This window comes from Glycine max, chromosome 17 (assembly GCF_000004515.6).
Source record: "Glycine max cultivar Williams 82 chromosome 17, Glycine_max_v4.0, whole genome shotgun sequence".
Classification (NCBI taxonomy): Eukaryota; Viridiplantae; Streptophyta; class Magnoliopsida; order Fabales; family Fabaceae; genus Glycine; species Glycine max.
In genome coordinates this window covers 9,008,923-9,024,163 of record NC_038253.2, presented here as the reverse complement: position 1 = coordinate 9,024,163, position 15,241 = coordinate 9,008,923, and the positions used below count along the sequence as shown (strand labels likewise).

At 29.5% G+C, this 15,241-nt stretch overlaps 1 protein-coding gene across 1 annotated transcript; it reads left to right on the top strand.

Annotated features, from left to right (window-relative positions):
* The first annotated feature begins 9,615 nt into the window (after positions 1-9,615).
* On the top strand, positions 9,616-13,321 carry LOC100812291 (EIN3-binding F-box protein 1). The gene is made up of 2 exons (XM_003549711.5): positions 9,616-10,229; positions 10,712-13,321. The coding sequence occupies exons 1-2, from the start codon at positions 10,205-10,207 to the stop codon at positions 12,604-12,606; spliced, it is 1,920 nt and encodes a 639-aa protein (XP_003549759.1). The 5' UTR covers positions 9,616-10,204; the 3' UTR covers positions 12,607-13,321.
* The last annotated feature ends 1,920 nt before the right edge of the window (positions 13,322-15,241 follow it).

Below are 15,241 nucleotides of genomic sequence, written 5' to 3'. Positions count from 1 at the left end.
TCGGAGCAAAGTTAAACAGATAATCACAAGTTTAGTTTTTATTGTCATGTCTATTGATAAATATTACAAAAGAATAGTTACATTGTCTCCTATAAATAATAATTATAATGAAACTAACTAAATTTACACATATATAGAGAGAGATAGAAATTCATTTACATATATTAACTAATTTTTTAAAATTGCCCGAGCACAATATAGATATTAATGAATAGAATGTTTTGATATGTTTGATTTTATACATATTTAGTTAGCGTTTAAAAAAATTAATTTGTCTAATTTAAATAGGAATTAATTAATTATATTATATTTAATTTTAATTAAAAAAATAAGCAATAACTTTTTTTATATGAAATTCATCATATTTTAGTTGATTTTATTATTAAAAGTTATTATTTAACGAGTCTAATTCTTAGCCCGTTATTTTTTCCGGGGACACACTACGATTGCGAATTTAGAAAGAGAAAAGTGGAAAATGAGTATATTTATCAGCCAATTACTATTTACATTCTCCAACATGGTTCACTTAAAAAAACGGTTCACTTAATATAAATTAATTTCAATCACTCAATTTAATAGCACAAGTTCTAATCGCTCATATTAGTTTGGATAAGGTACAATAGCTATTTAAATTGTGTACCTAAGAACTCGTCATAGTTATAGATAACAATTTGCAATCTCAAGAAGCGTGGGGTTTGGTAGCGACGCTGGAATGCGCATAATCTATCGAGTTTCATCATGTTGTGTTTGAGACAAATTGTAAGGAACTTGTTGATAGGATATCGAAATCTATACCAGATCTAACAGAGTTGGGTGTCCTAGTTCAAAGATGCAAAACAATTCTTATATTTAATCCTATATTTAATGTATGTTTTGTAAAGAGACAAGTTTATGGAATTAGGATTTTTCCATCTTTACCTAGTCTCTATAATTTTAATCATGTACTATCTTGTGTTGAACATTTGATCTTGAACGAAATGCTATGAGTGCATTTTCGTAAAAAAATAAAATAAAATAATTTGCAGTATTGATATGTGCTATATATCATCCATTTGTTTCTTTAAACTGAAAATCTTGGCAGATGATACATAAGTGGAACAAATCGTGCATTAATTAAAGACTTCTGTAAATTCAACTGACTACTTGATTAGGGAAAATAACGTCCCTTTGTGGAAATGGCTTCCGTTTGATATAGAATCTATTAGCCATTGACAAAACACCATAACTTAAAAGCAACACCAAGTAGTACCAAATTAATTAAAAGCAACAATTAATTTAATCATCATCAAACGAAAGCTAGAGTGTCATAAATAAAGGAAAGGCTCGGAATGCTATTGTTATATATCTACTTGATTATATAGGGTAAGCTAAAATTCTCAAAATAGATCCATTGATTTTAATTAACCCACAGATTGATGTTCTTATTCACAGTTTTGAATCTTTCTCCCTTGGTCCCTTTCATTTTTGGCCATGTAATGGACCCCACACGATTTTCTATATGTAACGGCTAAAAATCAAATTCATTGTACATCTGAACAATCTTGTCCAAATGGTGAGTACTGAGTACCATCAAAGTTGAAGTGGCGTATACACTTGTCAATTTGAAAACTATATAGTAGCAGTATACTTTAATTTTCTTTTCCAAGTCAACCGAACCCCAAGCAAATTGTCTCATTCTTTCCCAGCAGATTCACGAGAAGAAACTTCATTCAGACCTCCTTTGAATGTGGATGATGCAAATTAATTGGCTCCTTCCCTATAACAAAATAGTATCAAGGCTCCTTCCTTTTTCCTACGATTATGTCCTATTTATTTTTATTTTAGATAGAGTTGATTTAATGAAAGTAATTCTAAGTCATGTAGCATGATTAAATGTATGTCTAAATTAATCTCAGTCATTCAGTCGCAAATATATATTAAAATGTGTATTTTTTTATTGGATAATATGAAATTTTAATTTTTAATAATAAAATAAACAGTGACTAATTATGATAAATTTGAAATAACTATAGGAATATATATATATATATATATATATATATGTATATATATATATATATATATATATATATATGTATATATATATATATATATATACTTAAAATTATAATAGTCGTTGGACTTAACTGAACTTATTAATGTTTCTAAATGCATTTAATGAACAATTAAGTTGTTACCATTAATATTATTTATATATAATTTTAATAATTAAATATTAATTTTGATAATTTTAATATTATAAAATAATATTCTATTTATGATATATTTTTATTTTAAATTAATAATTAAGGAGAGAAATTAAATAATAAGTTTATATATATATATATATGAGTATAACCAATTTTTTATTTAATTTTTTTCAAATCTTAAATACCCAAATTTTATATTTTTCTCTTTCAAATCTTAAATTCTATAATAATAATTTTATTATTATTATAAGTAAACTCCACTTAAATCTTTGAGAGTTATTAGACTATAATTTTAACTTCATAATGGTTGATCTAATTTAATTATTTAATCTTCATTTCAATATTTTTAGTCATTGAATTGAAATTTAACAATAGTTTTTATTATGATTAAATGTGATATAACATTATCATGAGATTATGAATTTTTTTAAACTTAATCTTTTCTATATTTTTTTTTATAAAAAATAAGTATGATTGAATGTATTTTGATTTCTTATTTTTATTAAATAGAAATAGAGAAAACAACTAAAATAAGTGATAATGTAACTACCCATTAATTCTTCCGCGCAAGTGTATCAATGTGTCAATATAATATTAAAACGACAAGATCCACATAAACTCTAATCGTGCTTAGAGTTTGTGCATAACGAATTTTAAGCAACATTAAAAGTGGATATAATGAAAGTGTAATAGTGTACAATGACAAAGGACCTAAAAACATAACAAGGTGTAAGAGACAAGAAAAGCAAACACTTGGGGTGTAGAAGGTGATATTCAGTGCAAATTTTTGTAAAAATATTAGATGTTTGACCTACCAAAATTACTATTAATGCAATATTAAAGATTTTTCACCATTTAAAGTTATTCTAACTATTACTTTCATTAACTAAACTATTCTAACTATGATTTCTCATGTGAAAGAGCCTAAATCAACTCATTTCACCCATAATTCCTTAAGAGCTAAACCAAATAATTTGCTTTAAGAATAAAGATGTATAAATTAGGTTAAACAACACCATTTTATCCCTAGACATAGATTACCTAGAAGTTCCTTCAAGTTCTTAGGATAAAAGCATTTTCCAAAGATTAAAACCCTATAACATGCATGTTAATGGACAATCAAACCATAAACAATGTAATAAACTTAGAAAGGAAGCAATAATATTGAAATAATATTAAATGGATAATAAAGATCATTACATTAAAGAGTTTTTGATATCCAAGACTCCAATAATGAGTTATTTAGTCTCTCATAGTCATGAGAGGCTAAAAAATAAAAGATGAAACAAAGGAAATGAAAGAAGAAGAACTTCAAAGTGAGTGAGTTTAACTCTCTTTCATGTCCTTGCCAACTAACTCCCTCCAAAAGCATAATGTCACCCTTTTATCATCTTCAAAACGATGTATAGTCATACTTTTTGAAAATGACTTAATGCTAAGCTTGCATGTGCGCGCAACGTTCACATGCATAGTACAACTAACTTAAGTGGTTATGCTCTAAGCCTCCAAATGCATGTTTAGTGCACATGCGCGCAACGTTCACATGCATAGTACAACTAACTTAAGTGGTTATGCTCTAAGCCTCCCAATGCATGTTTAGTGCACATGCATGATATAACTGACTTTCAGCTTGGCTTCTTCGGCTGAGTGTGCATTGACGCGCTGAACACGTTGCTCTAATTCTTCAACATCTTCTAGACCTTTGCTGTTGTGTCACACTTTACAAAAAAATAAAATCAAAACACTGTAAAATCACCAACTTTAGCATTCTTGGAATAAAAACTAAGGAGAAGTTAAATTTCTATCTTTTTAAGTCAAAAGAAGCATTAAAAGAGAAGACATTAAATAATTACTATATAATTTAAATGTACAAACTAAATATGCATGACAATTATCACTATTCAAAAATAGTATTCACTCTCACTTCTCTATTGGTATTGATGGTGTTCTTACTTCTTTAAATAACAACAACAATAATGATATACAATTTGAATTATACTAAATGAGAGTATTCAATTTATAATACAAATAAACTAATCAATTCAAAACTTCGATAATATCACATAATCCAAATTAATATCTTTAAATCATGAAAAAATTTCAAAATAATTAACAATTATATCTATTTAATAAACAATACACTACTTCAATAAATTTCAATTTTGATAATGAATACATTTAAAAATTACTACATATTAACATTATACCAAAAGTAAGTAAAATAAACAAACTATTTTTAATAGTTATATAGTATTACATATTCATATTTATCATTTTTAAATTCTTTTTGAATTCATACTTTTCATATAAGAAAAATAGATTTTAATATAAAAAATAATTAATTATGTGAATAACAAATTATATAAGTGTGAAATTTACTTATACATTTATTATATTTTTTTTAGAGATATTATTACGACGATGATTGTGTTATAAGACTAGACTCATATTTTTAATAATTGTAGAGTAAGTTAATTATTTTATATTTTTCTCTTTTTTTTATTTAAATATTAATAAATATGAAATATATAATTTATAAGGAAGTATTTGATAAGTTACTATAATAAATATATTATTTGATATATTTTATTTTATAATGATAACCTCATAAAAAATTGATAATGAATATGCTTAATTTTAAAATATACAAATAATAGTTTAAAAGTCAATTTAGAATGAATTGTTTATAATAAATAATAAAATGACTACAGTTTTATTTTAAATATTTTATAACACACAAATTTAATACATTTTAATTTAAATAATCATAAATTTATATTTATTATTTTTTAATTTATATATTTTATATAGGTATACATCATTATTACTACTTAGAGAAAGAATAAATGATGATAAATTTTAATAGATTAAATATGTTTGAAGATAATATGTGCTGAATTAAAAATATAATTAATTTTTTCACTCAATTTTAATATAATTATATTTAATATTATGCTAAATATTTTAAACAATAATAAATTTATTTATTTATATGTTTTAAATAGAAATAAATACAAATAATAATAAATATAAATTTAAAAATTTATAATTTAATCAAACTCATGCATCTCATCACATATGTATAAAACATAATTTTACCCATCAAGTTAATTTTCATTTTCAGCTGGATCGAGCTAAATTTCAAGGATGACATATTCTCACAACTCTCCTAAGAACAAAAAACAACAATCAGACTTACTACTTTTTTTCATTTGATAGCACCGCACTTCAATGTAATTGGAATTGACCCAAAATAAAATAATTAAAACTTATATTTTATGTCTATTAGTAAAAATATATTTGTTATTGATTTTTATAAAATAAAGAGGGTCACATGATACAAATATTATATATGTTAACAAAAAGATTTAATATATAACTTTTTTAAAAGCAAAACAAAATCCTTTAAATTTGTTTTAGGTCTATCTCACCATTGGACCAATTCCCACAGCAATTAACGTTTTAGATTCTTTATTGATACCTCAAAATATTTCTATAAGTTTTGATTTTTTTTGATAAATTATGAAATTAGTTCTCAATCAAAACTTAGTTACAAGCTCATTATCCCTTTTTAAAAATATATTTTTCGGGAATAAAACTCAAATTTTTTTGACATAAACTCAATATATTGTGAATTGAGTTAAACTCATCCAGTCATTTCGTTAGGATTAAATACTTATTAGTACATTTAGTGATTTTGAACTGCAGAGAAAAGTCTAGCTCATGAAATTTAGTTTACCAAGGTTTTTTTAAAATTTTTTTTACCAGACTTACATCACTGATTAGCATAAAAAAATAGTTAAATAATTAACGAGTCTTAGTATCCCGTTTAAAAAAATAAATTACAGAGAGACCTGATTAAAAACTTTTACATTATATAATAAATTATTTAAATTATAAAGGGATCGGATTGAACCAAATACAAAAAATAGAGAAAACAAATAATTTATCCAAATAATAATTTTAAATGATATATTTGTAAGTGTCAAATATATATAATGTATCAATATCAATTTATATGCACTTGCAAATAAATTATTATGTAAATAATATTAAATTAATTTTAATGATACACCACCTATGATTGGCATAAGTGTTATTTTATTATAAAATATGAAAGGATATTTGTTCTCACAGTGACATTTTATCATTTCGAAAGATGCGAATTACACATCTTAGACATCTAACTGTATTTTTGTCGATTTATCATTTAGGAAAAAAAATACAGTACATATTTAAGTGAAAACTTTTCAATATAAAATAATAAAATACTATTTTATGGTTAAATAGAAAAATCATAAATTTAAAAAATACGTTTACTAGTGGGGGGAGATGAATTTGTCAATTAAAAAAAGTGTCTAAAATGCATACTCGGAAACACGGAGCCTGAGCGCAACCGTAATGGGTTTCAATTCACACTTTTTCTGGTTAAATGACTGAATACCTTTAATCACACTCAAATTGGTGCACTTGCACTTGTCCTTTTATTCTCTATCCTTTCTAGTTATTAGCTGTCAATTGTTATTTTACAAGACAAAGCACATACATAACATTATTACTACTTATCATCTCTGTAAGCAAGTTGTGTTTTTGCCAATCGTTATTATCAAATTAAATTAAATCTTAACTACAAAGAAAATTCAACACAATTGATTTTAGGAATTGAGTTCTAATTGGATAAAGAAAAGGAATTAAATTCTAATTCACCAAGGTTATGAATCTAAAAAAGTTCTACGCCACTTCAATGATGTCATGCTAAATCAGTTAATGATGTGAATATTCACAACTTTTATTAACTTAATATATAGTTATTTATTTATTTAAGGAAAATTTTATTATTTATTTATTTCTTTTTTTATCTATCAACTCATAAGAAAATATGATAAATCAAGTTATGTAATTGATATTGTCATTATAGTAAAATTATTTTTCATTTCTTAATATGACAACCTTTATCCGGTAAAAAAGAACGACAACCTTTGTTAGTATTTCCCTTTTATTTATGATACGTGAATACCACATTTAAAATTAGATAGCTTTATTAAAAGATAATATTAATATGGGTTAAATATGTTTGAAGTAATTACAAAAATTGAAAAATATTAATTTTGTTTTCATATTTTTTTTATTAATTTGATTTCTATAAAATAAAACATATTTTTACTTGTCTTCAGTAGTCACGGTGTTAGATGTTAAAAGATGAAACAATGAGTTTTGGTGTTTGGTGGGAGTGTGCTCAATAAGGTAGAGAGAGAAGATAAATGGATTTACTACTCAAGACCAACAAATTTTTGAGTGTGCATGAAAATATAGAGAAAAAATAACTAATCACATCAAAGAACCAACCATCCAATAGACTTGTTACTCAGCACCAACCAAAATACATTTTATGTTTAGAAGCATCAAGTTAATAAAAAAAATTATGACAAGTAAAATTAATATTTTTCAAATTTTATAAAGATGCCAATAATATTTTACCCTATTAATATATCTTTAATATATATCCACACACGCACATGATTTTATACTTTTATGTTTTCAAATTTTATTTTGTTGTAATTATTATTATTTTCTTTATTTGTATAAAAAATAACAATTTAAAATGCAACAATTATTAAAAAAACATAACATATATTTTTCTTAATATATTTATCATCAATATGGAAAAAATAACCCTTAATTTATAATAATTTACAATTTTAACTTATTTACAAATGCAGCTATCTTTAATTGTTATTCTTTTCTAAATTTGAAGATAATGTATGAAATAAAATTATATTAATTTTACTAAATCATAAAATAATAATTTATTAATTATATTAACCATAATTAAGAAAAGAAATAAAAGTATATATGAACATAGTAGCAATTACTACTTTAAATTATTTATACTTTTTATTATCTTTAAATTTTTTTCTTATGAATTTTAATGAAAAAATATTTTGATAATAATTATTTAATTATTTCTTAATCAATAACGTACATTTGTTTTTCTTGTTATAGTTTACAGATTCATATATATCCTTTCAAACCATTTTCTTCCACTATATAAGGGATGCTGCTCTCCATGTGTTTTAATCATAAGAAAAAAGATCACCAACAAAAAAAGCTTGTCACTTTAGTTGAATTTGAGGTGTGAACATTCCTAAACATTTGATTATCAAGTGCAGAGAGTTCGGTGCATCAATATTTTTATCGTCTTCAGGGGTTAGTTAGTTTTTTTTTCTTCTTTCTCTCGTCTAATTATTTTGCTTCTTTTTTATTGTTTGAAATTCATATATATTTTTTATTTATGTTAATTTACAAATAATTAGTTACTCCTATGATTTATTTGTATACAATCAATAATTTATTTTCTTTTTTAAAAAGGTCACTCTAGTCGGTACACCATTTGTTGATTTATATTTCCTTACATTTTTTATTTATTTAAAAATCATAAAAAAAACTTTTCCCCCAAGTCCCTCCCTTCAAAATAAAATTATTTGAAGTATTGAAAATAAAATGTGAGTACCTCTCCCAACAACATTTACACCTTGATTTGAGATTAGCTCCTTCAATTATATTCAACTGTTGTATAAAAAAACAATCTAATTGCAACATTTTGTTAACTCTTTGTCTTTTTAATGGTTATTTTAGCCTCAGAATTTGAATTTTCTTAATAACAAAAAATAAATTTTGAAAACCTATTCCTTATTTGACAAATTTTGTTATCCTGTGTTTTCTTTTTTCAATTAAAAACTCAAAAGTGGTATAAATCGTATCGTAAATGTACGAGTTGTTTAAAAGTTTTTATATTTTTAATATATGAATATGATTTTGTTAAAGGCATATATGAAAATGAATATCAATCTAAAAGATAAGTTTTGATTAATTCTTAATGTAAAATTATTAATATCTAAAAGATAAATTTTGCATAATTTTCTATTTTATACACTCTAAATATGACGCATCTTATTTTGGTAAAAAAAATTAAGTTAAGCTAATTTGGTAGTAACTTTGAAGATAAAACTTAGTTTGGTGGAAAAACCGTCTACTCTGCATTATTTCTCAGTGTGTACCTTAATAAACATAAAGCTGACCGCTGCAGGCGGTATATAATTACCGAATAGGCATTCTTTGTCAATAGATTATGATGTTGCTTCTTAAATTATTAATTTTATGTATTTGAAAATAAACCTTGAACGGTTAAAGAAAAAACAAACACATGCAGGCATGCATTTTATTTTAATGTTTGTGATATAGCATAACATCATCATCCATATAAAGCTAACTATTGCGTCAAAAATAAAATATTTTTTTAATGAAAGTATTATTTGGTGTAAATAACAGACATAAAAGGCAAAAAATAAAAGGGCATTTTCTAGGTGCAACATAAGAAGCAACGCACCCGTATTAGTATATGTACCGTCCATAGTATCTTCCTCAAAGTTCACGCATCACTAAAATAAAATGAATAAAAAAATGACAAAAAAGAAGAGAGAGAAAGAGAGGGTGTACATGGTATTGGTTTCGAGGAAGTGGTATTATAGTACTAGAATTTACAAATGCTGAGGTGGTTGGTTTGGTTGGACTAAGAGAGAGAGAGAGTTGTATGTGGTTTATGTGTTGTGTGGGGAATAGCCGGTTTTTGGGGAAGGATTCATTGCATACTGAAATGTGCAGTAGCAATGCACCTGTGCCGTAGTGTTGTCTGTCTCTGTGGACGACACCTATTTTTCTTTTCTTCCTTTTCCAATATATGACTTTGTTTCTTCGGGACACATACTATAATACATACATTCATATTCATTCCCTCCAACTAACTCCATCCATTCCAAACAAGGCTTTTTCCTTCCTCTCTTCCCTTTTCTTTTTTGCCCTGCTTTGTGGGGTTTCCACTCTCAAATGCTCTTCACCCTTCTCTCTCTAATCTGCTTTTTTATTCTTCTTCTTCTTCCTCTCTCAGATCCTAAGGGCTTTCATCTGCTGCTGCAACTCAGATTCTCTTGCTTCTGGACTTATTATCTTCTGCGTTCATGCCTGCTCTTGTCAATTACAGTGGTAAACTTCATGACTTTTTCTTTTAATTTGTATATATTTGATTGATATCTGTTCTTGAATTTCAGTTTCTGATTGCTCTCTTGGTCTGCATGTTCTGATTGAATTTATATATAGGCTTTGAGGTTTGTGATATGAGTGAATAGGAAAATACCCAAAACAACCAATTAGTATTTTTTCAATGGATATGGTTGTGTGGTATGCTTAGGAACCATTTTCTTAGAGCTTGATTTGATCTACTACTTATAAGAATGACTTTATTACCGAAAACATTTTTTTCCTCTAAAGAAAAGATTTTTCCTTGTTTTGCTTTGGTGGAATGAGCATGCGTGAGGAAGTCTTATTCTGTTGAAAGTTTAAATCTTGCTTGGGTGATATGAGATGAATGTTGAGTTTTAGTTCTGGGATATCCTATCATGTTAATGTGAAACACTATAATTCTGTTTTTTTGGGCTGATTTTAGAATTTGTGAACTGATTTTTCAGGTGATGATGAGCTGTACCCTGGGGGTTCTTTTTGCCCAAATCCAGTGGAGTTGGGTCGCTTGTACACTACTATTGGCTCCAATTTGGATGTGTACTACCCTCCCACTAAGAGACCACGCTCTATCTTTGAAGCCATTGAGCGTGAGCAATATTATCAAGAGCCTGGTATTGAGGTTCTTCCAGATGAATGCCTCTTTGAGATATTCAGACGCCTTCCTAGTGGCAAAGAGCGAAGCTCATGTGCCTGTGTATCTAAACGCTGGCTTATGCTTATGAGCACTATCTGCAAAGATGAGATTGAGAGGGCTACCTCTGTTGATGAAACTGTTTCTTCTGATGAGAATCAAGATATTGAAGATGATGGATACCTTACAAGGTGTCTGGATGGGAAGAAAGCCACTGATGTGAGGCTTGCTGCAATTGCAGTTGGGACTAGTAGCCGTGGCGGTCTAGGGAAGCTTTTGATCAGAGGAAGCAACTCTGAGCGTGGTGTCACAAACCTTGGCCTCTCTGCAGTTGCTCATGGTTGCCCTTCTCTCAGATCACTTTCTTTATGGAATGTGTCTACCATTGGGGATGAGGGTGTGTCTCAGATAGCAAAAGGATGTCATATATTGGAGAAGCTTGACTTGTGTCATTGTTCCTCAATCAGCAACAAGGGTTTGATTGCAATAGCTGAAGGTTGCCCCAACTTGACCACCTTAACTATTGAATCATGCCCAAATATTGGAAATGAAGGCTTGCAAGCTATTGCAAGGCTATGCACCAAGCTGCAGTCAATCTCTCTCAAGGATTGCCCTCTTGTTGGGGATCATGGAGTGTCTAGTCTGTTGGCGTCGGCTTCGAACTTGTCGAGGGTTAAGCTTCAGACTTTGAAAATCACAGATTTCTCTCTGGCTGTGATTTGCCATTATGGAAAGGCGATAACAAATCTGGTCCTCTCTGGTCTAAAAAATGTCACTGAAAGAGGGTTCTGGGTCATGGGGGCTGCTCAAGGTCTGCAGAAACTGGTGTCACTTACTGTTACTTCCTGCAGGGGAATAACTGATACAAGCATAGAAGCCATTGGTAAGGGTTGCATCAACCTGAAGCAGTTGTGCCTTCACCGGTGTTGCTTTGTTTCTGACAGTGGATTGGTAGCATTTGCCAAAGCTGCAGTATCTCTTGAGAGCTTGCAGCTGGAGGAGTGCAACAGGTTCACTCAGTCTGGGATTATTGTTGCCCTTGCAAACATCAAAACGAAATTGAAATCTCTTTCCCTTGTGAAGTGCATGGGAGTCAAAGATATCGATATGGAAGTGTGTATGCTTTCTCCTTGTGAGTCTCTTCGATCTTTAGTCATTCAAAAGTGCCCTGGTTTTGGTAGTGCTAGCCTGGCCATGATTGGAAAATTGTGTCCCCGACTTCAGCATCTTAATCTGACTGGACTCTATGGCATAACTGATGCTGGTCTTCTCCCCCTTTTGGAGAATTGTGAGGCTGGACTTGTCAATGTAAACCTCACTGGTTGCTGGAACTTGACAGATAAGGTAGTCTCAGCCTTGGCCAGGCTACATGGTGGAACACTTGAAGTACTAAATCTTGATGGATGCTGGAAAATTACTGATGCAAGCTTGGTTGCAATTGCAAACAACTTCCTAGTGCTTAATGATCTAGATGTGTCAAAGTGTGCAATCTCCGATGCCGGTATCGCCCTTCTCTCAAGGGCCAGTCTGCCTAGCTTGCAAGTGCTTTCCTTGTCTGGTTGTTCTGATGTATCAAACAAGAGTGCGCCTTTCCTGACCAAATTGGGCCAGACCTTGCTGGGATTGAATCTTCAAAACTGCAATTCAATTGGCAGCAGCACAATGGAGTTGCTAGTGGAGAAGTTGTGGAGATGTGATATTCTGGCTTAATCATGTTAGAAACTAGAAACAAATAAAACTGGCTAAATCAGGGAAGGAGATAGAATTGTACAGGTCACATTCAGCATACATTTTGGCTGATATTTCTATCAAGGGTGGATTGGTGGCAGTTTGGTGATTGGTTGTTTTCCAGGGAACTTTGGCTTGTTCCTTTATGACCCATTTTTTTCGCAAGCATTTCGAAATGCTTGTTCCAACTTAAACCCTTTAGGCCTTGGCTTACTGGGGCCTCTTCTTTCATGACTAGGGTCCCCTGAGAATACAGTTACTAAGTCTTGGTTTGTGCATGCTTATGCTAGGTCTTATTTTGTACTGCTGGATGTTGACAATAAATAACATGCTTTAGCTTCTGTCGCACATTTGCATAATGTTTACTTAGACTTAAGCTTAAGTTCATGTCTTTTTAAGTCTTCTGTCTTTTTAGTTTATACCAATCGCTCTTCACCATGACTTAGAGTGTGGAAGAGGCTTTAGCTTGTTTTACTCCGGTCTTGTCAGGGTGGTTATGTTGTGCAATTTTAAGGCTAGGTAACTCATATTCAAGGGCTTTGGTGTGGTAGCAGGGCATCCATTTGTTGCTATTTTTTTTCTTCCCTTTTAAATCAAGTCCTTGTTTTTATAGGCTTGTCTTGCTTTTGAATTGTACTCAGCAGACCACTTTGCTTGTCTTCAATAATAAAAAATTAAGAATGCAATTTCACTTGCACCTATCTTGTCGTTATTATTTATTGTTTTCTATGTTGTGAATAATGTAATCTTATACTCGTGAAGTGAATTTGGATTGCAGAGAAGGTGGTAGGTTGGATTGTTGTTCAAAACTCTTAACCTTCTTTGATAAATTAATTACTTTTGACATATTTGACGTTTAGAATTTAGATCAAACATGTTTTACAGTTTTTACTTTTTAGGGATAGACTTGAGTAGTGTGTTTGGTACGGGTAGTAGAAAATTAAATACAAAATCATGATCAAATTACTACAAAAGCAACCATTTGTTGCATCATGAAAATCATGGGAAAATTACCATAAAGAAATTATTTGTTGCTTTAGAAACTCGTGGTGAGTTTAACACATCTTATTACCACACCATATAGTTTATGTATTTAACTTAATAGTATTGTATTTAAAAGACAATTACTGTATGAACATACTTATTAGACGATGTGACATGATTGATAAATAATTGTATTTCTTAAGCATGTAGTTTGAGATTTGATTTCTAGATCTCATAAGTGTCGTGTCGTAACTTGAGAGATGTGACATGATTGATAAATAATTTTGTCTCTTAAGCATGTAATTTGAGATTTGATTTCTAAATTTCACAAGTACCATAACGGACTTGAGGGATTAGTCGGCCGAGGGTTAAAAAAATGCATATTTGGTTTAGGTGTTTTTTAGTCTCTTCTTTTTAACCAAAGTGTTTTTAGCTTTTTAATACTACACCTTACATTGAAAAGTGAAAATGAGTAAAGCAAACAAACTTTTAATTTTTGTTTCATGTAGTATCTTTTTTTAATTTTTGTTTCATGTAGTATCTTTTGTGGTTGTCACTTGTCACATTCCGCATTAGTTATTTCTTTCAGGGTATAGCAAATGGAAATGACCGGAAATCCTGTTTAGAAGTTATATAATGCAAACGGAAAGCCATCATAGGCAATGATGGTATGAAAACAATTTGTGATGTCTGTATTTTTTCTTCAAATGCTAAGTGACGACCCTTTACAATTAGGAGTACGCACATTAATAATTCGTTGAGGGTAAGGTGAAACAGTAGCCTTTGTTAATTACTAGTATATGACACCTTTGGTTACCGTATTGCCACTTTTTCGATAGAAGTACCACTGCTTCATGCATGATCATGGCGCATGGGGTGCTAAGGTGTTGTGTTGTGTTGGGACTTGCAATGGTGGGTTCTCTTTGGTTCCAAGAAAGGGTTGCCCATACGTTGATGGAATGGCAATAGTGATAAAAGGCGTCTCAATTTGCTTCAAACTTTCAAAAAATAAAAGGACAAATTAAGGTGCACCAATCACATTGACATAGAGAGGATATTGTTTCTGGAAGTGGAAGGAGAGGGGAAATGATTAATAGTACAACAGCACAATAAACTTTCTTTGCTGTGAGTGGCAAGATATGGAGGGGATTGTTGTGTGAGAAAATGTGTCTGCTGTTAGAAAATGATACTTTGTACAGGAACTATTATCTGCAACAACTGCTCAAAGTCTTTTCTTCACTTTGTCCTACTAAAAAAAAGGCATGAGCAAAGACGCTGCACATGCAATGGACTTTTCAGATCACTCGCTGCTCTCTGTGCCTTCCCACTACCAGGGCTACTACTTTTGAATAAGTTGGCTTCTTGCCATGTGGCTCCATGCATGCTGACATCTCTTCCCTTCATTTCTTTGCAAAATAGTAATAGATCAAGTTTTACTTATAATTGGCAGATAAATTAAGCAAGTGTTTAAGACTTTAGAGATTCATTATTCACATTCATGTGTACGAAAGAGTGTTTAGTGGAAAAAGTCAATCTTCTATGTGAATTTCTATATTTTGAGAATTTAGTCTGTCTCTTCAACAGGAATACCCTAGGCCAAGGTTTTAAATTATAATCTACAACAGTAACATAA